This window comes from Globicephala melas, chromosome 2 (assembly GCF_963455315.2).
Source record: "Globicephala melas chromosome 2, mGloMel1.2, whole genome shotgun sequence".
NCBI lineage: Eukaryota > Metazoa > Chordata > Mammalia > Artiodactyla > Delphinidae > Globicephala > Globicephala melas.
This window is the reverse complement of record NC_083315.2, coordinates 8,456,623-8,484,469: the sequence shown is the minus strand read 5'-3', so window position 1 is coordinate 8,484,469 and position 27,847 is coordinate 8,456,623. Positions and strand designations below refer to the sequence as shown.

At 45.8% G+C, this 27,847-nt stretch overlaps 1 protein-coding gene across 4 annotated transcripts; it reads right to left on the bottom strand.

The window, feature by feature from the left end:
* Nucleotides 1-396: 396 nt before the first annotated feature.
* SEPHS1 (selenophosphate synthetase 1) lies at nt 397-27,300 on the bottom strand. 4 transcript variants are annotated; one of them, XM_030832461.2, is made up of 9 exons: nt 27,184-27,300; nt 24,093-24,362; nt 19,491-19,594; nt 17,365-17,472; nt 16,345-16,499; nt 14,352-14,442; nt 12,298-12,397; nt 2,378-2,590; nt 397-796 (listed from the first exon to the last, which is right to left on the bottom strand). In XM_030832461.2, the coding sequence occupies exons 2-9, from the start codon at nt 24,283-24,285 to the stop codon at nt 582-584; spliced, it is 1,179 nt and encodes a 392-aa protein (XP_030688321.1). In that variant the 5' UTR covers nt 24,286-24,362; nt 27,184-27,300; the 3' UTR covers nt 397-581. The 4 variants fall into 4 exon arrangements, with proteins under 4 accessions (XP_030688321.1, XP_030688323.1, XP_030688322.1 ...); XM_030832463.3 differs by lacking the exon at nt 27,184-27,300 and adding an exon at nt 26,340-26,704 and having other exon boundaries at nt 16,345-16,466; XM_030832462.3 differs by lacking the exon at nt 27,184-27,300 and adding an exon at nt 26,340-26,699.
* Between the last annotated feature and the right edge of the window lie 547 nt (nt 27,301-27,847).

Sequence of the window (27,847 nt, the reverse complement as noted above, 5' to 3'; positions counted from 1 at the left end):
CCCATGCAGAGTTAAGCACTTGCCTGGTTTAACTGAATGCACTCTTGGGTCAAAGAGATGCTATGGAATTAGAAGACTCAAAGGACTCATGCAACCCTCTCGCTACTGGGATACCATTTTGTCACTCACTCACCAATTCTGTCTTTCCAGAATACCATTCCAGACACTTCAAAAAGGGTCAGACCGATAATGATAAATATACACAAAATGAAAAGACACAAACTGCTATTTGACACTACAATGGGTAATGTCTGTGCTACGTGAAAGCACCTTTAAAAAGAGCCTACTCGGCAAGAGATAAGTGTCTAAAGATTCAAAATGAATCAACAGTATTGGATAACAATATAATTCTCAACTCAGAAGCTGCCTCAAGATTAGGTGCATCTTCAGTTAATGTAACGGGAAAAAAAGGCAATGGATTTTATTTGATTAATTGCATCCACTCACAAATCGACCTAAGGTCACCAGATGTGTAGACACAATGAGATTTTTTTCATTGTTGTTTATAGTCTTTAATTGAAACGATGATAAAGGAAATAGAGCTATTTAAAAACAAAACCACACAGCTGCCTCGGCCTAGATTAAGAGGTGGCACCAGGTGTGGGGTTCACATTCTGGGTGGCCACCTGTGGCGCGACCTCGATGATCCGGGGTTTGTCGATGATCCTGGCCGTGCGGTTACCCTTCTCCACGATCCCAATAATCCACGCTTGGTGGCCTTCCCCGTATTTGGGGGACTTTATCTCTGCGCAGAACCGAGCTGCCTGCTCACGCGGTAAACAGATTAGAAGGCCTCCTGGCAAAGGGGAAAAGAAGAGAAAAGGATGACCGTTAACTGTGATGCTATGTCTGCAGTTTCCCTGCCACCATCCCTCTAGAAAATGTCTGCACTGAGCTACATTCTACGAAGAAGCCGGCTGCACTGCCTTCACCTCTTCCACACTGCAGAGTCATTACGCAGCTCCTTGGTCAGCTCCTACTGTATTTCAGAACACACACGACAGAACTTAAATCATGAAAACGCCCCACCTGAGAATCGTCTGACGCTGTGGAGGTAGCAGTGAGGTGTCTGAGGCTCAGTGATATACGTGGAGGCTATCTTTTCCAGGCTGCGCTGAAAGGATTATTTAAAAACAAAAGAGAACTCCTTTTCTATTTGATTCTCTACATGGAGTCCTCATTTTACAAAAAAAAGGCTTTTGGTATATATATACTTTTTAAATTTAAAAATTAAGGTCAGGAAGAAAGTGTGCGTGCCCCAAAGTATCTGGGTTCTGTCACTGGTTCTGTCATTATCTTCAAAATGGAAAAAATATAAGATATATGAAAAGAAATCTTCATTGGTACTTGAGTAGCTAGGCTAGAATATTTCATACATTTGTAAGTAGAAGAAACACAAATCAGGCAAAAGTATATACTACACTTTTACAAAAAAGGAGAAACTTCTCATATTTGAATAGAGACAGGTTGCATTAGTTGGGAATATTCGTTAGTTTGTTCCAACTGATTCCATGCCCTCCAGGCGGCAGGAGCTGTTCTACTAGCAGTTCAGTTGCCCTCCTGGAGCTTACTTCTAGGAAATGGATTTCGTATCTATTTCGAGGCCAGGAAGTGGCAGGATCCTCTCCACTGCCATGAGAGGCCCACCAGAGACCCCAGGCCCCCCTAAAGGGCTGGTGCGTGGTTGGGGCTTTGTGGTCTTGGCCTCTGGGGGTCAGAACTTCTCACGACCAGGCCCACCCCAGACTGACTTAATTAGGTTTCCTAGGGGTCCAGTCTAGGCATGGGTATTTTTCTTAATGCCCAGGTGATTCAACTGTTTTACCAGGGTAGGGAAACTACTGAGTTATAGAAAAAATAAAATAAGAAGTAAAAGAAACTAGGGGGAGAAAAGAGGGGTGAGGTGGGGTGGGGGACTGAAAAGATGAAACAGAGATCCAGGTAAAAAGAAGAGAGAAAAAAACGGGACAAAAAAAAAAAGGTACTTTGGAGACATAGTATACTATTTCATCTCAAAACAGCAATTTTAGACTTATTTTTGCAAGGAAAAAATACAGCCTCTTCAATGTAACCTACGGATACATGGGTTATTTAAAATGCTGAGTTGTCAATGGAAACTGAATGACCTATTTTCCCCATATCCGCCCTCCTTCCCTCCCATTCCATCACCAAACACACAAACACTGGACTGAAAATGACACTGCTCATCACAGGCAGGACGGCAGGAGACGCTGCAGGGGGCTGAGAACCCTTGCAGCCAAAACCTCATGTGGGGTTGGGGGGTGGGTGTCCAGCTCCTGGACCTGGCTTCCTCCTCCTCGGGGACATCCCACTGACCTCCCTGCTTAACCCTCAACCCGGCCTGCGGCCCTGGTACCTGATGTCTCTGGGCAGGTCCCGTGCATGAGGCCAAACATGTTCCCGCAGGCCTTGCTCACGGCTGCCATCTTGGCCAGGACTGGGAGGTTGTGAATCACAAAGGACACCTCATTCCTCTGCTGCTTGGCCAGGTTCTGTGCGTGGCCCAGGATCCCAAAGCCCGTGATGTCGGTGGCCGCGTGGGCGTTGAATGTGTGCATGAGTCCCGCCGCTGCCAGAGGACACAGGAGCCTTTATCATCTGGTGTCGTGAATGGAGACCCCAAGGAAACACCCTTCCTCAACTCAAAATCTTACATATGCTTTGATCTCAAAACTCCTAATTGGTTGGCAACACCATACGATGGAAGTGAAATCAACAAAACCTGGAGTGAAATTCTGAAAGTTGGTTTCCTAGTTCAGTTTGAACCGCTCAGAACAGCAGCTTCAACCAACAGTAAATTCCCAGTAAACTAAAATATCTGTAGAGAGGAAATGCTATCTCAACAAAAGTAAACCTGTCTAAACTCTCCTAAAATCAAAGAACAAGATCTTTTAAGACTGTCTGACCTAAATTCAAGGTACCTTCCTGATGTCTAAAAGGTTAATCTCTTTTATTTTTTAATTAAAAACAATAAAACACTTTATCTTTTGGAGTAGTCTTAGGGTTAGAGAAAATTGAGCAGAAGTGCAGGAAGTTGCCGTACGGTGCCCCCCAACCCCATTTCTCCTGCATTGACACCCAGCGTCAGTGTGGTGCTGTGATGAATCAGTATTGATACGTCATTACTAACTCCAGTTCAGTTTACACTGGGGTTCACTTGATGTTGTACAGTCTACGGGTGTCGGCAAATGTATGATCACATGTATCCATCATTAGAGTATCATACAGAGTACTTTCACTTCCCTAGAAATTCCGTGTTCCACCTTTTCACCCATTCCTCCAACCCCTGGAAACCACGGATCTTTTTACTGTCTCCATAGTTTTGCCTTTTCCAGAACGTCAGAGAGTTGGAATCACTATATTTGGTCTTTTCGGATTGATTTCTTTCACTTTAGTAACGTGTACTTTAGGTTTCTCCGTATCTTCTCATGGCTTGATAGCTCACTTCTTTTTAGCACTGAACAACACCACCGTCTGGATGGACCAGTTTATTTATCTGTTCACCACCTACTGAAGGACTTGTTGGTTGCTTCCAAGTTTTGGCAATTATAAATAAAACTGCAACAGACATCCATGTGCAGGTTTTTGGGTGGACAGAAGTGTTCAGTTCATTTGGGTAAACACCAAGGAGCACAACTGCTGGATCTTACTAGTAGATTTAGTTTTGTAAGAAACTGCCAACCTCTCTTCAAAGGTGGCTGTACCATTCTGCATCCCCGCCAGCAATCAATGAGTTGTTATTGTTCCACATACTCACCAGCATTTGGTGCTCTGGATTTTAGCCATTCTAGTAGACGTGGGGTAGTACCTTGTTTTAATTTGTAATTCCCTAGTGACGTATGATGTGGAGCATCTTTTCATATGATTATTTGCCATCTGTGTACCTTCTCTGGTGAGGTGTCTGTTCAGATGTTTGGCCCGTTTTTGATTGGATTTTCTTACTGTTGGGTCTTGAGAGTTCGTTGTATATTCTGGATTATCGGTCCTTCATCAGACGTGTTTTGTGAAGATTTAGATTTTCTCCTAGTCTGTGGCTTGTCTTTTCATCCTCTCTCTCTTTCACCGAGTTTTTTTATATTAATCAAGTCCAACTTGTCAATTTTTTCTTTTATGGACAGTGCTTCTGGTGTTATCTCAGTAGTCATCACCAAATTCAAGATCACCTAAATTTTCTTCTAAGTTATCTTCTAGGAGTTTAACAGTCTTGCATTTTACATTTAGGTCTACAATCCATTTTGAGTTAATTTTTATGAAGGGTTTAAGACCTGTGTCTAGATTCGTTTTTTGCCTGTGGATGTGTAGTTTTTCCAGCACCATCTGTTGAAAAGATTATCCTTTCTCCATTAAATTACCTTTGCTCCTTTGTCAAAGAGCAGTTCAACTATACTTATGCGGGCCTACTTCTGGGCTCTCTATCCTGTCCCATTGATCTATCTGTCTCTTTTTTCACAAACGCCATACTGTCTTGATGTCTGCAGCTTTATATGAAGTCTTGAAGTTGGGAAGTGTCAGTCCTCCAACCTGCTCTTCTTCAACACGGTGTTGGCTGTTCTGGGTCCGCTGCTTCTCCATATAAACTTCAGAATGAGTTTGCTGATACTCACAAAATAACTTGCTAGAATTGTAGTTGGGATTGCATTACTCCTGTATTTCATTTTAGGGGGGAAAGTAACGGAAAGGCTGATTTTGGAATGAAATATGCCCTGTGTTTACAGAAGTACTCTGGGGTGAATGCCTTTTTGGGGTCCATTCCCTCTCTTTAGACCAAGATCTCTTTTACTTGGGTGCAATCTCAACGACACATGCAGAGAGAATCGACCCTTCTAGTCCATGCTGCTAGATAAGCAACTAGGACGGCCCATCCTATTAACACACACCCGCACCTGGTGCAGTGGGGCAGCCGATGACATTTAACAAAGCCAAGACCTGCACTTCAGCTCTTCCCAAGCTTTGAGGACCATAGTAGATAAGAGGACCCACTGAAACCTACAGTCAATAAGAGGGATTCAATTTTTGAGGTACTGATTACCACTTCTTCCCTGTATGGGGAATTACTGTTGCTAATTTTTACTACGGAAATTTCAGCGAAACACAAAGTAGAGAGAGTAGCAGCCCACAACGAACTCCCACGTACCCAACAATGCCCAGCTTCAACCATCACCACCTTTCTTCTGGGGCCTCATCTACTCCTGCCCACTTGCTGGGGGATGTGGAGGGTCCGGGGCGTGGGCAACTTTAAAGCCAACCCCAATCATATCACTTCGCCTATAAATACAATATTTCCGTGTGTGCCTCTAAAAGATAAAAAAACTTTTAACAGCCACAGTATCATTATCACACCAACAAAATTAATACTACATTTGATTGTTCTCTCTTAAACTTCTTAACAGTTTCCCCTCCTTTCCCCCCCACGTCATTTACTCGTGGAAACTGAGCCATTGTTTTCTGTAGCATCTCCTGCATTATAGATGCGGTGATCTCCCCCGATGCTGACATGTTCTACCATCTTCCTGACTTCCTGTACTGGTGTTCAGGACCAAGGCTCCAAGAGACTCTGGTTCATTTTTTGCTGGCAAGAATACTTCATGGGGGTGGGGAATATCTCAACGAGAACCTTTCACCAAAAGGTTTTAGCAGCCACTGATGTTTGCTGTTGAGGTTCATTAAATCAAGGGATCAGCAAAAATGGCAACTTTGTTAATTCCATCATTTTTCCTGTGTTTATTAGATGTGACCTCTATAAAGAATTTTTTAGAAAATATGGTTTCCCTGAAATACACTCCATATAAAACAGGTAAAATAAGGGGTTGATTCCTTTTATTTCAGAACAAGTTGGTGCCCTAGCAACTTCCAAAGGTGACCAGAAAAGTTTTAATTATCATTTGTTTAGATACTTGATACGGTCACTCTTGTCTTTGATACTCAAACTGCACCCCCCCCCCCACTGTGACGGGTGGGAGCCCCTTCAAGCTGTCGGGAAGTGACACGACCCCACTAGTCGCTGACAGTGCCACCACTTTCAGGCACAGGAAGTCCAGGCTTAGCTTCTGTACTTCCTGTCCCCAAACTGGAATCTGCCATTTCCCCAGGGAGTCCTGGCCCTTTTTAGTGGAGAGCATTAACTTTCCGAACAGAATCTGGGCACTAGGACTTCAGGCCTGCAGGTTATCACCACTTCTAGGCCTTTTCAGTAGGCACGGAAATGAACATTTTTATAGAAAATCTTGACTTCACACTGATCATTTCGAATTAAAGATTACAGATTTCACTTAGCTTCTTTGATCTTACTACTTCTCTCTTATTCTTAAAATCTTTGTTCCGAACTACATTAACTTATTTGCTTTATCTTACTATGCCAACATTCTCACAAACACAAACCCACTGATGACAATGAAATATTTTTGTGGATTTTTGTTCTGAGGATGTGCCCTGAAACTACCAGGCTCAAAGTGATTTGAAATAATTCTTCATGTGATCTTGCCACTAACTTAGAAATATGTTGAACGACCTTAAAAAAATTTGGTTCGTTGGCACTCTGTATATCTTCTTTGGAGAAATGTCTATTTAGGTCTTCTGCCCATTTTTGGATTGGGTTGTTTGTTATTATTGAGCTGCATGAGCTGCTTATAAATTTTGGAGATTAATCCTTTGTCAGTTGCTTCATTTGCAAATATTTTCTCCCATTCTGAGGGTTGTCTTTTGGTCTTGTTTATGGTTTCCTTTGCTGTGCAAAAGCTTTGGAGTTTCATTAGGTCCCATTTGTTTATTTTTGTTTTTATTTCCATTTCTCTAGGAGGTGGGTCAAAGAACCCTGAGAAGACCATAATTCACGAAGAGTCATGTACCAAAATGTTCATTGCAGTTCTATTTACAATAGCCCGGAGATGGAAACAACCTAAGTGTCCATCTGATAAAGAAGATGTGGCACATATATACAATGGAATATTACTCAGCCATAAAAAGAAACGAAACTGAGCTATTTGTAATGAGGTGGATGGACCTAGAGTCTGTCATACAGAGTGAAGTAAGTCAGAAAGACAAAGTCAAATACCGTGTGCTAACACATATATATGGAATTTAAGGGGAAAAAAATGTCATGAAGAACCTAAGACCGGAATAAAGACACAGACCTACTAGAGAATGGACTTGGGGATATGGGGAGGGGGAAAGGTAAGCTGTGACAAAGTGAGCGAGTGGCACGGACATATATACACTACCAAACGTAAAATAGATAGCTAGTGGGAAGCAGCCGCATAGCACAGGGAGATCAGCTCGGTGCTTTGTGACCACCTAGAGGGGTGGGATAGGGAGGATGAGATGGAAGGAGACGCAAGAGGGAAGATATATGGGAACATATGTATATGTATAACTGATTCACTTTGTTATAAAGCAGAAACTTACACACCATTGTAAAGCAATTATACTCCAGTAAAGATGTAAGAAAAAAAAATTTGGTTCGGATTTGTAAAATATGCTGTTTTAACTTTTAAGTATAGAAAACTATACAAAACATGTATTTCCAAGTCAAACTTACAAAACAAAGCATGTTCAGAGAGGGTCTGCTTCCTCCCTATTCCCTCTTATATGTAACCATTTTTATTAATGATTTATTTTTTCCATTGTTTCTTTTTGAAAGTATAAAATACATATTATTAATTCATATTCATTTATGAACATACATTTATGAACATACAAATTAATTCATTTATGAACATAATTCATATTCATTTATGAACATGCTTTTTTCATCTGGCCATATCCTAGAGATAGCTCCCTAGTAATAAAGCTTTCTTGTTCCTTTTTATGGCTGTATAGTATTCCTCTGTGCACAGAGATGAGATAATCCAATCAGTCACCTAGTGATGGACATTTGGACTGTTTCCTTCTTTTGCAGTTATAAACAGTGCTTCAATGAATAGCCTTGTACACATGTCATTTCATACTTTGGCCACTGTAGCTCTGGGACAGACGCACAGAAGTGGGACTTCTTCTGGGTCAAAATAAATGTACACAGGATTTTGCTAGATATGACCAAACACTCCTGCATAGTGTTCTGCCATACTGTACCCCTACCAATAATGTCTACAACTTAAGGATGGGGAATCTTAAATGCTCAAATTATAAACAAACTAATAACCCACATGGGTAAAAATAAATCCATTACAAATTACTTTCTTATTGTTAAACTACTTAATTTGAAGGACCAAAGAAAGGAAAAAGACTCCTTAGACTTTTTTTTTTGCAGTACGCGGGCCTCTCACTGTTGTGGCCTCTCTTGTTGCGGAGCACAGGCTCTGGACGCGCAGGCTCGGTGGCCATGGCTCACGGGCCCAGCCGCTCCGCGGCATGTGGGATATTCCCGGACCAGGGCACAAACCCGTGTCCCCTGCATCGGCAGGCAGACTCTCAACCACTGCGCCACCAGGGAAGCCCTCCTTAGACATTTTGAACGGCACAGGAAGAGAAGTACGAATGAAAAGCCTTGGTTGTAAGTGATGAGAACATCTGAGAACACAGAATTAAATAATTACAATTCAACAATGTTGAATATTGCCAAAGAAATACTCCTGGAATGCAGGAAAAAAATTATAAAAAAATTTGATCTCAAAATAAATTGTTCAGAAGTAGGCAAAAAGTAATTTAGTTATGGTGTATCACTCTGGTAGAACATCTGGCCATTAAACATTATGTGTACTAGGATTATATAATATGGAAAAAAGAATTTAGTGATATTAAATGAATAAAAGCAAATTCCAAATATAAGTAAAATGTACGCTAACCATTAGTTTACAACGTCAACAATAAGACAACAGACAACCAACCAAAGGAAGAAATCCTGGGAAAATACATAAAAATATTAACAGAAGCTGTTTTTGGCTGGTGGGATTATGAACAATGTTTTTTCTCTCCTTTTTTTCATTTTCTGAAAGCATTTCTATAGTTAACATGATTTTTTTTTTACAGTAGAAAAACTATAGAAAATAAACAGGAAGAGAAAACATATTAAAGAATCTTTAAAATGTAGCATACTCTCAAAAACTGTGGTATACCACCACTCTGGGAATCATTTAGCACCTTCTAGAAAAGCCGAGGCAGTACTGCCCTCTTTCCTACACATGTGCACCAGAAGTTCTCAGCAGCAGTCAGTCATGGAGTGGAAGATTATACAGTGGTGAAAACAATGAAATCCAGCTACACACACCAGGGACTGACAGGAATATTGAACAGTGTACAAAACAGCAAAAAGGAAATAAAATGACACAGGGATGATTTAGTAAAGCAAAAAATGCAAAACTTATTGCTCAAGGGGACAAGGCTATGTGGCAAAAACAGTTTAAAACACATGAGAATAAACATTAGATTCAGAACAGCATCGCCCCTTTCCCCGAGCTGGGTGTGGGAGGGGCCCCTTGGGGCTTGTAAGGCCAGGTTCTCTTTCTCACATGAGATGGTAGACACATGGGTACTGTACTGCTGTTCCTTAAGCCCTGCACATATTTTATAAAATAACTTTTGTATCAATTTAGTATCTAATAAAAATTTTTAATAAAGAAGGTGGGAAAGGCAGATGTTGGAAAAAAATCTCTTTTCACATTTTATTTTTTTATTTTTTAAAATTAATTAATTAACTTATTTATTTTTGGTCGCGTTGGGTCTTTGTTGCGGTGCGAGGGCTTCTCATTGCAGTGGCTTCTCCTGTTGTGGAGCACGGGCTGTAGGTGTGCAGGCTTCAGTAGTTGTGGCTTGTGGGCTCTAGAGTTCAGGCTCAGTAGTTGTGGCGCACGGGCTTAGTTGCTCTGCGGCATGTGGGACCTTCCCGGACCAGGGCTCAAACCCATGTCCCCTGCACTGGCAGGTGGGTTCTGCACTGCAACACCAGGGAAGCCCTCTTTTCACACTCTAAAGTGACTTTAAAATCAGAGTTTCGGAGAAGATCTTTTGAGATCCCCTGTTCAACAGTCAAATTTCTTCTTCTTTTTAAATAATTGAAGACTTCATGGCTTAAGTATTCCATATATTGGGTTCAGAGTCATTTGGGGTAAGTTGTAGAATGGGAGGGATGAGATTTCTGACTGCTGGCTCAGCGAACCCTGAGTAACTAAATAAACAGGGACTTTTTTTAGGATAAGATTTTTGAACTTCATCTAGAACTTCGTCTTCCAAGTATCTTCAAAGTTCCAAAATAGGATTCCACACAACCCAAACCCAGGTCCTTAAATACAACATGCAATTAATGATGAGGAAGAAAACTGATATTTCCAGAATAAAACTGTACCAATTTCTATCACAGGCTTATGTAGATAGAACAAGTGGGAGAAACAGTGGCCTTTATAAAGTTGGACAGATTTGGGTTTGAGAATAGAAGCTGCGTGTATTCCTTACATGTATTTCTTTTCAGACAAAGGAGGAAAAACAGGATCCAATTCACAGGATTGTTCAAAAGATGTCCATGAAGTACCAAAAAGAAGGGCTAGCACAGAGTTCACTCATTCCATCCAGATTTAATGACCCCTGTGGTGTGTCCTTCACTCTTCTAAGTGCTGTGGACACTGCAGTGAACAAAAGAGAGCTCCCTGCCCTCCTGGAGCTCACATTCTAAATGCTGGTTTGCTTCCAAATCCTCTGTACAGAGCGACCCACACAGATGCTTTTCCAGAAAGGGTTCCTCTGGCTGGTCAGAGGTTAGGACTTCAAAGACACCCAACAAGGGCTTCCTTTTTTTTTTTTTGCGGTACGCGGGCCTCTCACTGCTGTGGTCTCTCCCGTTGCGGAGCACAGGCTCCGGACGCGCAGGCTCAGCGGCCATGGCCCACGGGCCCAGCCGCTCCGCGGCATGTGGGATCTTCCCGGACCGGGGCACGAACCCGTGTCCCCTGCATCGGCAGGCGGACTCCCAACCACTGCGTCATCAGGGAAGCCCGGGCTTCCTTCTTAATTATAAAATATACCTGGTGCTTTCTATACAGGTATGAACGCTAATAAAAATCACCTGTAAGATGCTTAAACTGCATCAAGTGAGTCCCTTGGCAGCCTTGCTGCTTCCCAGAAGATGACTTCTGGCTCTTTCCTGAACTTTCCTGTTTTACTTTAAACTACTTTTAAGATTCTTAGCATAGTACAAAATACTGGTTCAATTACTGTGCACAAAGACTGTGGAGAGGGCCTTGATTTCTTACTAAATCATTAAGAAAAGGATAGAATATAACACTTAAAGGCATTATAAGCAGTAGTTTCAAAGCATTAAAAGCGTATCTGGCTTCAAATCCTAGGTCCCCACCGATTAGCTGTGACCTTGAGCAAGTTACTTAACCTCCCTGTGAAATGAGAATAATAGTAGCTACCTTGATAAGGTTGTCAGAAGAATTAAATGAGAAAATATGTCAGGTTCCTGGTACATAATAACTACCAAATCAATGGTAACCACTATTATTATTATTACTTTCTAATCAGTATTAAGAAGCTAGAACTAGAAATGAAATGTCAAAAAATTATGGCATGAGTGTCATTACTCATTTATATACACAAATCTGGGAATTAAAAATATGACAAGGTTAACACTTTAAATTAATGTCAGTCAAGTATTTCTGAAAACATGCTATATAAATTTCTCTTCTGTTTTTATTGGGGTGCAGAGGAATTCAATGCTGCCCATAATCACAGGAATGTAGAATTTGAAGCAACAGAGAGAAAATGTGACCTTAGCTCTCCATTTCACAGATTCATAAAGTGAACTGATGACTTCATCCATGCTTCTCTGCTTCTCCCCGGTGCCTGGCACTGTCCCCACGGTGAGCGATTCTAAGCCAGAGGGGACACAGATGCTGGCACAGGCGCAGTGCCCTGGAGAACTCCAGACGCACACCTCAGAGAGGAGTGGCTGGGGACAAACGCTCACGGCCTCACCACCTGACCTAGCGCAACGTTCAGGCCAGTGGCCAGCCGTTTACTTCCTCTAAGGTGAGTCACATTTACCCCACGCTTCTGTCAAGAACACACGACATAGCTGGAGTCCCACCGGTGCTCCAGGCACCGACAGAGGGGGCTCTGCAGTCACTGGCCCAACCTGGCCCATGGCCAGTTCCTCCAGCTAAGAATGTATTCTGGTTTTTTGTTTTCTGTTTTTTTTTTTTTAAAGAAACGTGTTAAAAGAGTCATGGGGGGAAAAGAAAATCAATGCAGCTGAGACTGTCTGTGGCCCACAAAGCCCTAAGTGTCTCCCGTCCCAGCCCTGCTCAGAAAGCTGGCCAACCCCTGCGTGGCGAGCCCTGGCCGCACCTGTCCTGTTGAGCCTGGCCATGTTCATCATCGCCTCCTGGTACGCCAGCTCCACATCCTCCTGGGTGACCACCAGCTTGATTTTATTCCATTTCTCAGGCTAATGATAGGAACACAGGTGAGGGAGCAAAGAGAGAAAAGTGTGATCAGTCTTTGCTTCTAACCACTGAAAGAGTATTTTTTCCTTAGCCATCTTCTGGGGCGTTCTGCTTCCCTAATTCTGCACACAATATTAAGTTTTCTAACTCTTCCCCCCGTGACTACTGCTTTAAGTGGCCGTTAGATATATCATCTGGCACCTTCTCTGTCCTCAGCCACACCTCTGTAGTCAAACACTGCAGCGTACTAGAAACTTGAAACCAGCAAGACAGTTCTGAATGTCCTTGGGTTCTCTTCTCCATCTCCCCTAGTAAGCGGATGGCTTTCATTTTTCATGTAATTTATACTCTTACTGACTTTCCCTGAATTCTGGGATCAAGTCCTCTTGAGGGACAAATGAATGGGAAACAACTTGAACTGTATCAGCTACGAGGACGGCATGGGTGACCACAAAGCATCCTCTGAAAGACTGCCGTCTTCCCCCTTCCTCCTCAGTCTGAGTTTTAAAGGATCTGGCATCGCGATGCTGAGTTCATGACACACAGTCATCACGGTCCATTTTAATAGCCAGCATTCGTGCGTTTGTTCCTTTCTTGGTAATACCCAACATCTACTGCCCAACAAGTAACTTAAGTCTATGTCTGCGTCCCTCCCTTATCCCCCTGCCCCCATCTCTCCCCCAGAGGTAACAATGATTCTGAATTTTACACTTGTCATTTCCCTGCGTTTCAAAAAATAGTATCCTCGTACGTATAGATGCCCAAACAATACTCTTGGGTTGCTTCCGACCTTTATGAAAGGGTATTGTGCTGTTACTTTGCCTTTGAAACTTGCTTTTTTCAATTCTGAGCATCTTTAAGAAACTGGTTAAAAAAAAGCAAAGGCAGTGTCAAGCTGGGGGTGGGACAAACAGAAGGATCCCAGAGCCCCTCCTCCTGGACCCCCTCTGCCTCACCTGGGCAGTCTTATTGGAAAGCACCTCTGGATTACTGGCCTATAAAAGCCCTATGGTCTGACTCACAGGTGATCACACCTGATGGGAAATCTCCCCATCCTCACTGGATGAGAAGGGAAAAATAACTAAAGAATGCGGCCTCCTTAAGAGATTTTCTCTGCTCTGTTTGTCAATCTAAGATATACCTGGTTGACGAATAACATAAAATTGTTCATTTTCAATTGTTTCTCAGGACTGATGGTTTCAGATGACAGTTGTAGAAATTAAAAGCATTGAGATATGTGAGAATATACCACAATCATATTAATTTTTGAGTTGTTATGGCAATGAAAAGTCTTAAATGAAGAACAACTGATCATAGCTCACTTGAAAAGTGACTCAGGATAAATATCTTCATATTCTAGATGCTTTCTCCACGACCTAATTATTTATCAAAATGTTCTGAGTTACTAATTAGCTTAAAAAGACAAAACAAGCAACCAGAAATGACCAAAAAACTCATGACTAAAATAATTTAAACTGTCAATAAGCCTGGCCTTAAACCTCAAATATCAAACCTTGCACATATTCTCCTCTGTATTATTATTATTTTGGCTCCGTTGCGCGGCTCACGGGATCTTAGTTCCCGACCAGGGATTGAACCTGGGCCCTCGGCAGTGAAAGTGCGGAGTCCTAACCACTGGACCGCCAGGGAACTGCCTCCTCTGTATTATTTTTTAGTGATGTTTAAGTATGAAAGACATACCCATCTCAGCACCAAATGAACAGATAAACTGCACTCACTGTCCCCTGAATTCTCATTATGGATTATCTCTGAACCCCGAGCAGGGGATTACCTACTTCAAGCATTCAATACATGAAAACTGGATCTAATACAAGAATAGGGACAATTCCCAGGATTTCTGAAGGCCTAGATGGACAGCACACTTCCTGGTACTAAAACTAGAAGAGCTTATTTTAGAAACCACACTGCTGACACCGGAAGGTGAAGGTCACTCACAATGTCCAGCCACTGGTGCACGGCCACAGCCACCTGCGTCCCCAAGGGCTTGGTCAACACGAGCACATCGCCTGGCACTGCGTTATCTGGCCTGAAGAAGAGAGCACAGGCAGGTCCTTGTCAAATCAACCGAGGAGATAAGTTCATCATTGTCGGTTAAACAGGAGAAAGAAAAGGCCGGTAAAACCACTTGTGTGTTTGCAAACACTCACTTATATTTAAGCCAACTAATGCCATGTATTAGAGCTCTGCCGTTTACTACTAGGATGACTGACAAACAAAACATTAAATGAAAAGTGAGGAGGCCGTGGACTTTGACAACACTTAGGCCAGTGACTTATCAGTTTCCCAAAAAAGCAAATTGCTTAGTCTTCAAAGGCCTCATCAGGCCTTGATTCAGCCATGCTCTTGTGTACTTTTTTCTTTTTTTTTTTTTGCGGTACGCGGGCCTCTCACTGTTGTGGCCTCTCCCGTTGCGGAGCACAGGCTCTGGACGCGCAGGCTCAGCGGCCATGGCTCACGGGCCCAGCCGTTCTGCATCATGTGGGATCTTCTCGGACCGGGGCACGAACCCACGTCCCCTGCATCGGCAGGCGGACTCTCAACCACTGCGCCACCAGGGAAGCCCTCTTGTGTACTTTTCAACACAGACCCACCAGGGTTCTGAGGCAACAAGACTTCTGGAACAAAAACGGTTGTTTTTTTTCTTTCTTTTCTTCCTTCCTCCCTCCCTTTCCTTCCTTCCTTTCTCTCTCTCTCTCTCTCCTCTCTTTCTTTCCCTCTCTCTCTCTTTCTTTTTTTTACAGTCACTTATATGATAGAGATGCAGGTGGGATTTCTCAGGATGTGGGATTTGGCTAGAATCTGTGGGTCTAATGTTTTGGTGATTTCAGCATCAATGTTTCAAACTCAGAGTTATGACCAATAAGTTTCCTACTTGGTACACAGGGTCCCTGGTTGGTCCCTGTCTTAAAGACAGAAGGCAAATACTAAAAAAACGCAGCCCTAAAAGCAGAAAGACTGTCCCCCCTCAGACAAAAATACCCGAGACTGGTCAAAGTGTTTGCCACTAATGACTGAGGGCAGGTGAGGGGTTCTGCACCGCAGGGCCTTTCACACCCCTGGAGTCCTGAACACAGTGCCTGCTCACAAAATCAGATAAAACAAACGGAGCTTTTGCTTCCTCTAAGAATAGGACAAGGTGGCTTTTCTGAATAAGACATCAAACACGAAAAGGGCCAACTTCTGTTAAGAAACTTCTCCAAGGATCTAGAAATGGCCAGAGGGCACAAGAAAAGATGCTCACAGAACTGGCCACCGGGGAAATGCCAATCAAAACCCAGTGAGATGTCGCCTCATACCCACTTAGACAGCTATTACCAAAAAGACAGTAAAACAAGTCCTGGTGAGAGGATGTGGAGACATCAGGGTCCCATCCATGGCTGTGGGCAGGTAAAACGGTGCAGCTGCCTTAGTCTGTTCCTCAAGTTAAATAGTTACCACGTGACTCAGTAATTCTTAGGTATCTACTCCAGGGAATTGGAATGTATATCCACACAAAAAAACTTGCACACGAATGTTTACAGCAGCATCACGCACCACAGGTGGAAATAACTCAAAGGTCCATGACCTATGACTGGATGAATAAACTGTGGTCTGTCCATACAATGGAATGTTATTCACCCATAAAAAGGAATGAAGTAGTGACACACATGCAACATGGATGAACCCTAAAAACGTGCTAAGTGAAAGAAGCCAGACATAAAACATCACATGTTGCATGATTCCATTTATATGAAATGTCTAAGACAGGCAAATCCATGAGACAGAAAGTAGATCTGTGGCTTCCAGGGGATGGGGGAGGAGGGAGTTGGGAGTGGCTGCTGTGGATATCTCAATAAATATATTTTTAAAGGAAAGAGAGAAAGAGAGAGAGAGAGAGAGAGAGAGAGAAAGAACCTGGCCAGGGGACATGAAACCAAAATCAACTTACATGATAAATTCGTTGGGCTGGCAGACAGTTGTAGCCACACCTCCTAGAACAATCCAGGGATTTAGCACTGTTTGGCCGCCGGTTACAGATGTTCCGGCCTCCTCTGCTGCATCTTTAAAACCCTGTATAATTAGGGGCATCACTTTATCCCTTTCCTACGGTTTAAAAGGACACAAATTAAAAGTCACATCATTCAGTTCAAAACCCAGAGAAGAGCGTCTACCCCTGTAGTTATAAAAAGATCATAAAACCGTTACAGGAAGCCCTGAGAGTTTACAGAAGGGGCAGGGAACCGTTCACATGGTATAGCCCTTTTATCAAAAGTCGGAAGAGGCTCTAGGTCACAAAGCGAATGTAGCCCAGACGACAGAGGAGCAAACACTGGAACAGGCTGGGTGCACAGGGCTGCCCTGTACCTGAGCCAGCTCTCTGGACGGTCCTTAACCATCCCGTGACCAGCTAACGCGTGCCCACGCGCCAGCTCCGGGTGTCTGTGTACAAGCAGTGGCCCGAGAGCACGCTGTGAGGGCAGAGAAGGGCCTGTTGAATGCTCAGTTCTATGTGCAGGGCAAACTTCTGGCGGGGACGAAACCAATTACCTGTCAAAAATAATCTAAACAGGAGTTCACCTCTGGGCCAAGGAGGGGGTCAGGCAGCGAGGCCACAGATGCTAGCGGGTGAGCACAGGGCACCCCAGCTCCACCGCCGTCCACGTCACCAGCTAACCGTGACCGAAGAGGCGGGTGCCCGGCCTGGAGGTGCTGTTACTGCGGCCTAAACGTCACCACAACACACGCACGCACGCTGGCTTCAGTTTGCCCAGGAGAGAGAAGCGGAAGCAGCGGGTGGGGATGGAGACACGAAGAGGCCAGCCTATTCTAATTCGCTGCTAACTGCCAAAAAGCAGAGGGCGGGTGGGACATGGACAGCCTGACTTCACGGCGGGGAAGGAGGGCCAACCAGACAAGTGACAGGACCACAACCGGGGCCGAGGATGCAGCCGGACCGGCTCCTGCTTACCCTGTCAGTCATCTTATTGCTGATTCCAAGGAGCATCAGCATGTTGTCGCATTCTGTGACCCCCATGGCGTAGAGGTCGCTGAGGACGTTGGCACAGGCTATCCTGCCCTGGAAGAGAGGGGAGACGTGAGCAGGTGCCACAGCGGGCTTGCCGGGACGTGGTCCCCGGCTCTGTGCTTCACGGACTCACCGCCTTTCCTCCATCACAGAACCACTCTCGGGCATTCCCGTTACCACCTCTCCTTTCTCGTGCAGCACCCATCGTCTCCAGGTTCTTTCCCGTTCTAAACTTTAGGGAGAGGTCTGCAATTTATTTGGGTGCGGAACGGAGCGGGGAGATGTCGGGGAAAAGCTTGGAGTGCTTGGTTTCAGAGGAGCTGGAGTGGAAGTGCTGGGAAACGACGGTGCTAGAGAAGATGTGGAGCCGCCGCTTCTCCCGAGCAGAGCCTTAAAAATGCCCCCTTTGTTGGTCATAGAGAAGACGGGTTCTATACACCCAGACGGAGAAATCTGGGAGCTTCTCGTACGAGATAAACAGGAAAATCGTCTCGGTTGAGAAACAAAAAGACAGAAGAAATAAACGACACCTAGGCCTGAAATCAGATTGTTTTCTAAAGACAAAGGGAAGCATTTCCCAGTGAACTATAAGGTTTTATTGAGGAACTCTGAAACAGTACTCAACAGAAACGTGGTAATAAAGATCTTCTACTGCCAACAGACATTTAAAAAATTTTTTAAAGTTGCCCTTCTCTAGATAGTAAAGGAGAAAACGACCAATTTTTCTTTCTGACGTAAGGGTAATCAAACCACAAGTTACTATCACTTCCAGCGGCCGTTTCATTGCCCGTCTATGCCGTCTCACAATCGCCTGGCAGGTCGGCAGGGAGCCTGATCACCTCCTGTGACTCACTCGAGGTAACGGGCGCGGCGCCGTCAGCAGCTGGGAGGCGCCAACCACAGGCTCGGGCTGCAGCGACCTGCTGCCCCTTCTGCGTGGGCGCTCGGGTCCTTCTACGAGATGCTGGCACAGGATGAACTCCGGTTCTAGCCCCCTGGGCCCCCGGACAGGTGGGTCACCGGGGGAGTGGCGTGCGCGGCTCTCAGGACCGCTGCGCCAGAGGCGAGAAACAGGTTTCTGGGAGCATGCGTGCTTGTCCCCACCTTCAGACCTCCCGGCCTCAGTCCCTACGTGGGGCTCGATCCCAGTGCCCCTGGCACAGGAAGGGCCTCCGGCACTTTCTAATGATAGGATGTTGCCAATCTCTTCATCGGCTCCTCCCAGCTGCCAGGGTGGAGGGTCCAGCTGGGAAGAAGGAGGGGCTGCTGGCAGCAATCCTGTAATGAGCAGGACGGGGTGTCGGGGCAGAGCGTGATCAGCAGGCGGATGCACACGCCACACAGTGGAATAAGACACGGGGAGAGGGGCTTCCCTGGTGGCGCAGTGGTTGGGAGTCCTCCTGCCGATGCAGGGGATGCAGGTTCGTGCCCCGGTTCGGGAAGATCCCACATGCCACGGAGCGGCTGGGCCCATGAGCCATGGCTGCTGGGCCTGCGCATCCGGAGCCTTTGCTCCGCAACGGGAGAGGCCACAGCAGTGAGAGGCCTGCGTACCACAAAAAAAAAAAAGACACGGGGAGGGGGAATGACCAGATTCAGGATCAACGGTCAGGTTTAATGGTGATGAGATGCTAAGCTCTTTCTTTCTGGACAGAGACATCTAGGATCAGTCCTATTACAGAGGATGGTGAAACACAGGAGTGTGGCGTTTACAAATGTCCCAGAAAGAAAAGTACAAGGAAATAAAGAAGAAAACTACAAACACATCAGTCAACAGACACGCTTAACAGACCACAGGTGTTCTGGCACAGACACACAGGCAGGTACGAAAGCAGCAGGGGACGCCCCCCATCCACCTTAACTGCCTACCTCATGCACGGTGCCAAGTGTGAGCAAGGGATCGACCAGATCAGATCTACAACCACGGGAGTCAGGGCAGGGGTAGGATGAGAGCAATTTGTGTAGAACGAAAACAAAAAAACCCACACAAGAATAACAAAACCCCAGCCACCACCCAAAACCAAAAGAGTAAGCAGTTCCAGATGTAAAAACACGTCGGTTAAACTTACCATCATGTAAGGGTCATCGACGATGGGATAAATGTAATCTGTGGTTTGAACCAAGGAAAGACCGCCGTGCCTCAAAGGAATGACACAGGTATCCATCCCGATGCCTGCAAAGATGGGGGTCATCATCATCCAAAAGTCAACAGGAAGAGCCATGTCATTTTGTACTGCAGTGTTCTGAATAGGAGGGGTTTTGCATAAGACGCTTACGGAACACTGCTCACCGCCAACAAAGCAATGTGTTTCCTATCAAGAAGCATAACTGCAATAAACGTGAAACAAAACCAGCTTAAGATAGAAAATGAGAACACAATTTGTTAGTCATAAGACTCAACTTCAACATGGTACAATTTTTAGACTTTAACGATGCCTTGAACAGAAAGTTTCCTTTGTGTTACTGTATCACGTGACTGGGACCATACAGAATTTCTGTAAAGATGAGAACAGCACAAATGGAACTTGGGTTGTCTTCTCCATAGTTACTTAGGAGTATATCTTTGGGCATGATTCTGTTTTTCCAACAGAAAATCTGTAAAATATTTTACACATATAAAATGCTATTATAGGGCTTCCCTGGTGGTGCAGTGGTTAAGAATCCGCCTACCAATGCAGGGGACACGGGTTCGAGCCCTGGTCCGGGAAGATCCCACATGCCGCAGAACAACTAAGTCTGTGCACAACAACTACTGAGCCTGCGCTCTAAAGCCCGTGAGCCACAACTACCGAGCCCACATGCCACAACTACTGAAGCCTGCGCGCCTAGAGCCCGTGCTCCGCAACAAGAGAAGCCACTGCAATGAGAAGCCCACGCACCTCAACGAGTAGCCCCCGCTCGCCGCAACTAGAGAAAGCCTGTGCGCAGCAACAAAGACCCAACGCAGCCAAAAATAAATAAATAAATAAAAATTTAAAAAAATGCTATTATACTACATTTTAGTCAAAAATGACAAAAATAAGAAAGGAAAGAAGGGAGAAAGAAAGAGAAAGAGAGAAACGAAGGAAGGAAGGAAAGAAGAAAGAAAGAAAAGGACAATGCTAGAACAAGTATTCATTGATTCCAATCAAGCATGTACATAAACACTGTGGCTCCCAAGAAACTTTAAAATTCCATGCATTCCACTCATGAGAAACTTATGTCACCTCTACTAACTTAATGAGCAGGGAAAGAAAAATTTGCTTAACAAGCCTATGGGATATATTTCAACTTATTAAAAATTGTTTCTAAACATTTAGAAAGATAACACAGACAACTGATGGGCTAATTAGAAACAGTTCCCTTTTCCTGAAATCAGTTTAGAAACAGTCAAGACTAGCTACTGCAGGCTACATTTTTTTAAAAAAATCACCTGTAATGCAAACCTTTCAAATTCAGACTGGCCTCTCACCAGGTAAGCCTAATGGAGTGCTTTCCTACACTCACCTCTCTCAAGAGGATGCCCTCTGGCCCTCAGGAAGTATTTCAACCTGGCAGCCCAATGGCCAAAAGCAAAGGACAAATCCCATGAAGTACGAAAGGAAGCAGGTAGATGTTTACCGTCTCGATTCAGAATTTCAAACGGAATAAGTCACACCCGAGTCACTCAGACAGGACCACGTGTGGCTTTCTTTCACAACTACCCCAGCACCATGTCAAGTCCTGATCCATTCTTACTAACACTAAAATAAAATCAAGTTTAGTGAAAGATCACTCTGTGTAGGCAGGCTGATGTTTTATTACTACACTAGATGGCAAAGCAGAAACTCCTGGTGGAAGATCCAGTTAGGGAATGGAGGACTTTGATTCAGAATGGCAAGCCTCACAAATCTGTAACAATGGAACGCTCATTACCAGTGATCAGAAAGCGTGTGATGATTCATCTCAGCGACGCATGTATGCAGAAGCGCCCTCTAGCGGGGCTCTCTAGCACTCAAGAGCCACAATTAAACTCATACCGACTGCTCCCCCAAACTGATCTTTCCAACAACTGGGTGTTCCAAGTCTATTACCATTCACTTTGGAAAAGAGAGAAGAAATACTGTTTTTCTTTTAGATTTTCATATAAACTATAGGACTATTGAAAGAGAGACTAAAAAGAGTTGCTGAAAGTTAGCTTTAAATGTTTTGTAACGTGGGAATCTTAAACTGGAATTCAATCTTTTTGGTTTGTAAAGCAGTTAATTTCTCTTGATACCCAGCATCAGAGCGTGTGAAACATGACTCCCCAGCACGCTCCTGGGGCTGACAAGAAGCTTCCATCACCTACAAGTCCTCTCTCTTCACCAGGACACCACTCCGTGTTAGAAGGAGGGTCAAGGGCTGTCCACATGGGAACCACCAGCCACATGCGGTTACCGAGCATGTGAGATGGGGCAATTCCAAAGTGACATGCGCTACAAGTGCACACACTCGATTTTTAAACACTTAGTACCGAGAAAAACCAACATCTTGTTAGCAATGTTTTATATTAATTATGTATTGAAATTATAGTTTTTATATACTGGATTAAATAAAATATATTAGAATTCAATTCCCCTGATTCTATTTTTTTTTTTTAATGGAACTATCTGTACTAGAAAATTTTAAATGACACAGGTGGCTCACCTCATCTTTCTTTGGGACAGCACTGGTCTGTAGTGACTGGTCTACAAATCACCTACCAAATTTCAAGAAAGGAAGAGAGAGAGGGTGAGAATGGGACAGGCCATGGGCCTTGCAAACGAGGGTATCAAGTTGAGAGAGAGAGGGACAGTACAGGCAGAGGGCAGGTAAATGCCAGAGTAGAGGGAGCCTCAAATACCAGACCGAGCAGGGTGTATGTGACCATCAGTGGGTGGTGACGGGGAATTCTAGGTTTCAGCAAGACTGAAACTATCCATCAAAAAAAAAAACAACCCAAATCATCACTCTACCCCCACGGCCAGCAGCCATCAACACATGGCAGCTTAGGCATCAGGCAACAGAGGTACCAAGTACTAAGACACACTTATCTTAACATTTCTTTAGTTAGAATACATTTAATAAAAGTGTATATTTAACAATTGTTACGGTTCATCCTTAGAATCCAGGAAATACGACATTCTTTTAGAAAAAACATTTTAAATACAGGTCAACAGACTTGTGTGTATACGTTATATAAACATTATACATACACACACAAGTATTATGTACACGGGTACAGGTGCACAGGGTGCATATACATACACACACGGATAATTTCTTCTACTCACAACAGTTGCAAACAGTATTATTACCCCATTTTACAGATGGGAAAACTGAGGTTCAGGAGGGTTACGAACTTGCACAGAGTAACATTTATTTCTCTTTCTCCTGCCTGGACCCTTGCTGTCGACATCTGTCCCCTTTTGCCACTGCTGAGTTACAGCTGACGCGGCTCCTCTCCCCATGAACACGTATGGACTTAAAAACCAGACGATAAGCAGTATGGTGGGCGGAGGAATTGGAAGATGTGGATGCCAGTTCCTGACCCCCACCAAGTGACAGGGAACAGGTTACCCGGCCTTCCTGAGCTCCATGGAGTGCTCAAGAAGTCAACGGGGGCAGTTACAGAGGGGAATGATGCCTTTATCCATGAGGTTTTGACTGCATTTGTCTCTGCCCATTCGGCCCCGACAAAGTCATCTAAGGGCTTTCTCAGTATATTCTCATTTCTTGACAAGCAAGCTGACATCCACTCCACCTCATTCCTGTGGTAGTTCTCCACGCTGAGACATCAGCTAGATGAGGATGATTTTCTAACTGAGCTCCTGCAAGCCCTACAGGCCCCAAGAGTGCAGGGTGTGAATTCTCCTCTCCCACCCAAAGCAACTCTGCGTTTCTCTGCTTTATACATCAGGAAAGAAAGGAGTACCCTAGGTTCAAAACCAATGTTGTAAGACAGAACATGACCATAAAAGAAATGCAGTTAAAACCTTATGTAAGAAAGCTGATCAACTCATACACCGTAACTACAAAACACCCACAAACTCCTAGAATACATGTCAAACACCCAAAAGGCAAAGTGATCACAGTCTTGCATCATGTACTTAACAAAGCACACAAGAGAAGCTAACAAACAGCATCCCAGTAGCCTAGAATTTCTGAGCTCTGTGTTTGAGAAAAGGCAAACCACTAATGGCAGCAGGAACTGGGTCAAGGAAACACGGCTCTCAAGTCCAGATGCCGTCCTGGGGTCCAGACCCCGTCCAGTGTTCTCACCTGCTGTGTCTCCCTCCTCCCCATGGGAGCTTTTCAAGCAATGCCTGCTGCACAGGAACCCCGAGTTCCCCCCAACCCAGGCACTGCTCTCTAAGGGGTCCTGCACGACACCTTTCCTACTCTGATTTAATAAAAAATGCTCTTACTGTAACACAAGTGTCTCAATCGCATAGTAACAGTTTCAAAATGGTTAGAGCGTATTTCTTCATGTTTTTCAAGTCGTTCCTCCAAATAAGTTACAATGAGGTAACAGTTACCATTGCTTTGCTCTTTGAATCCTTCTTGCAGAAACTTTAAAAAAAAAAAAAAAGGCAACATGGGAGGAGAAATCTAGTTTTTTGACTCACTGACTACATTGCAGCCAAGATGCTCTACTCAGGGAAATATGAAAGAAACAGCAGTTCACATACCAAGCCTTGGCATAACTGCTCCAAGAAACTGCTCATCTTCTTGGAAGTGGTTCTCCTGTAAGGATTCCAGCAATTTCTGCAGGACATCTTGGGGCACTTTGCAGCCGGTGCCCTTCAGTTCAGTGAATCTGGTTAACCGGAAGCTCTTGTCCAATTCATAACTTTCCGGGTTAAAGGACTCCCGCGCAGACATGGTTCTCGGGCGCACACACCTCACCGCTGGGTTCCTCCCCTCCCTCTCCTACACGGCTGGTTTCTTTACAGATCCACCTGGGTAGCACCGAAACACAAAGACACCATTAAAGAGTTCTTACCAGTACCCGCCAAGAATCTAGTGAGTGAATACATGACAGTGAAAAGTAAACATGAAAAGGGCTGCAATCACCAAGACCACAGGGAAACAGCCATCTGGGACCACAATAGTTTGTCACAGTGATGCATAAGCTAGAAGTCGTCATTTTAAAAGGTGACTGTACCATTAGAGACATATTCTATGGAAGGAGATCTGATGTCTGTGTTGTTATAATGGTGGCTCTGAGGGGCTGCAAGAAGACGGAACTATGGGCCAGCTGACTTACAGGACACAGTGCCATCTTGAGTAAAAAGTTCCAAACGTTCTTCTAGCCGGCAGCATTACAGGAAAACTAGTCACTTCACCTATCAACCAGGAAGTACTATGGTTTAGATATTAAATGCCCTGGCTAAAGTGACTTTTCAGGAAGACCTTTTACCATCTTTTGCTATCTCACAAAGAAAGATAATATGCTTAACAGATACTTTTGGTGAAAGGGACATCGGTGGATATGCATTTGATGAAATTCTTTACGACGCTAAGTTCAGTTTTAGAAAAACAGGTTTTCACTCTGAGCCAGAAGTACACGACATGATCCAAAACTAACAGGAAGCCTCTCTAAAGAACACAACTTGAGAACTGGAATGGCTGTTTAACACAGCAAAGCTCATTTTCTACAAGAGAGCAGTGGAAAGTTTTCTGATGTTTTAATTCAGTGCTATTTCCTAGAAAGCAACCACCCCGCCCAACAAACTAGTACACACACACATCATTGATAAAATATGCTACTGCTCGTTACTGTTTCACTGCAGACCTAAAGTGATAAACTGTACTAAATCACAAGCATTTATGGTACTTGGTATCACTGGAAGTTTCTGGAACAAACTTTTCTAAGCTTGAAGCCTTTGCGGCTAAACGGAAACCTTCCACGTGCTCCCGGGGTTTACAAAACTTCCAGACTGATACTTTACTGGGCATAGAATTAGACACCCCAAGTTTTAGGGTCAGTTTCCCCTATAAAATTTATCATTAAGAACATAATTCCCATTTATAGAGTTTTCGATCCCCTGCGAAGCCCATCACTCATTTAAAATAAATCTCCTAGAGCCTGAGTTTGGGCAGTAAACCAAACTGTCTTTACAAAGCCATGTTTGGGGTAAGCAATGATTTCCGTTTGAAATCTACAACCGTAAAGGAGTAAACCTTCCAACATTCCAAGAAAACCACCTGTCCGAAAGGAGGGCGCCAGGAGAGCTAAGTTATGGAGCTGGGAATTTTGAAGCCATTTTAGAGTTAGGAAAAGTCCAATAGCAGTTTGACTTGGGTTTGGAACAAAAACAACAGTCCTTTCCTCACCAAATGCCTCGCACTTAACACCGCCTCACTCCTACCAGGGGTAAAAAAAAAAAAATCCAACTCACGAGGCATCCAGTTATTTTCCTACCTCCAATCCCTATCCAAAAAAAAAAAAAAGAAAGAAAAAAAAAAAAAAAGGCGGGGAGGGGCCCTTGGAATTCAGGGGTCTAACTTCCTTTTAAATCTTCCTAGGTTTTTAAGGGCAAAAAGTTTAAAACACCTTAAGCCCAAAAGGCACTCAGGAGTTTTAAAATTCCAAATGGAACGAGGGACATAAATCACACACATCGCATCCGAATCCTAAAAAAACATAAATTCTTACATTTTTTGGACGGGAAGAGAAAATGGGGGGGTGGAGGGGGACGTGAGGAAAGGCGTAATTAATGGTGGGGGGCTGGCATAACGCGCATACGACTTCAACCCCGAAGCCGCCTGTTTACACCTTTAAACAATGACATGAATATTTAAAAACAACGGTTAACCCTTTCCTTCTCGGCCACGTTTTAATTTTTTCAAACGAGGGCGCCAAGCTGGCCGCAGAGCCGAGGGAGCACGGTAAGTGGGGGTGGGAGAGGGGGCAGCCCCGGCCCGGTACCTACCTCCCCCCAGGTTCCCAAGCCTAGGAAATAAAAAACAGAGGGGACGCGGCGACGTGGGCGCAGGGGCGGCGCACCCCTCGGGAAGCACACGTCGGGGCGGCAGCCGGTGCGTGCAGGGCAGCGCTCGGGGACACCTTAAATCCCCGGCTGCCGCCTTTAAAGGCCACCCGGGCCCAGGCTCTTTGTGCGGCGCGGCCCGGTGGAGGCGGAGCGGGGCGGCCAGCGGGGCCATGCCGGCCCGCCCGCTCTCTGTCCCGGCGGCAGCGGCGGGAACCGCGCGGCCCAGGCCGCGGGGCGGGAGTGAGGCGCGCACGGCCCACCGGCCGCGGCGGGTCCCCCGGCTCGCGGGCCGGCCAGGCCGGGACGCCCGGGGTCAGGCTGCGCCCGCGGGGCCGGAGGAAGGGCGCGCGCGGACGGGGGGGCGGGGAGGGCCCGGAGGCGCCGCGCGCCGCGCCCCGGGCACCGGGCTAGGCTCTCCCGCCGCGCGCGCGGGCCGCCGCCGCCGCCGCCGCACAAAAATGTCGGCGGGCGAAAAAATTAACCCCTGCGTCGCCGCCCTCCCCCTCCACTCCTCCCCCCGCCCTCTTCTCCCTCCCTCCTTCCTCGGCCCCGCGCGGCGGCGGCGGCGGCGGCGGCGGCGCGGGCGGTGCTTCTTTTTTAAAGCGGCCCCACCAAGCCCTGGCTCGGCCCCTCTCCAGGCTGCGCTGCAGAGCGCCGACCGTGCACGGCTCCCGGCGCGCCCAGGCGGCCCGCGAGGGGATCCGCACGGCCGCCCTGGGCCTGCGGACGAATATTCCCCTTTAAGCCTGGTGTCTCGCCCCCCCTCCCCGAGCCAGGCGCTTACCGGTTCGCTTTGCGCCCTCCGCCTCCTCCCGCGAACGGGACTCCGCCGCTCCCACAATGCACCGGGCGCCGCCGGGCTCCCTTAAGCGTCGCCTGAATAAAAAGGCCGCTCCCGGCGGCGGCGCGGAGGGCGGGAGGGCCCCGGGCCGCGCCTGGGCGCCGCGGGGGCTCGGCCTGGCTCGGCGGGCCCCTGCCGGGAACGGGGCCGCCGTGTGCCGCGCGCGAGGGTCCTTTAAGGGCCGGCTCCCTCCCTTTAAGAGGCGGCGGGCCGCGGCCAGAGCGGCTCGGTAGCTGCGTGCGGCCCGGCAAGGGGGCGGAGGCGATGTGCAGGCCCGAGCGCGGCAATGATTGGTCTCGGGGGAGGGGTGGGGGGTTGCAAGCCAGAGGAGAGGTGGCATCCGTTGCATGATGCAAAAAGGATTGATTTCAAAAGTTGCGAGTTGCATTGGCAGCAGCCTTTGGCTCCCGGGCCACCTCCTTTTCCTTGATCCGCTGGAAGAGCCGGGAATGTCCCAAAACCTGGCCGGGCTCAACCGCGCTGCACTCTGCGGGACGCTGTACCTGCTCCCCCAAGCGCCCCAAGCGCTGCCGTTGTTCCTACTGGCAGACAATGAGCGTGGAAACAATTTGAAAATCGAATCGGAGCAGAGGAAAGGCCCCCTCTG

What these genes read in the sequence shown, in the direction of transcription:
- SEPHS1 (XM_030832461.2), bottom strand. Translation starts at nt 24,285, where the DNA reads ATGTCTGCGCGGGAGTCCTTTAACCCGGAAAGTTATGAATTGGACAAG. An exon ending in AGCAGTTATGCCAAGGCTTG is followed by an intron (nt 19,595 to 24,092) that starts GTATGTGAACTG and finishes CCATCTTTGCAG; the next exon opens with GCATCGGGATGGATACCTGT. An exon ending in GACCTGCCCAGAGACATCAG is followed by an intron (nt 797 to 2,377) that starts GTACCAGGGCCG and finishes CCCCTTTGCCAG; the next exon opens with GAGGCCTTCTAATCTGTTTA.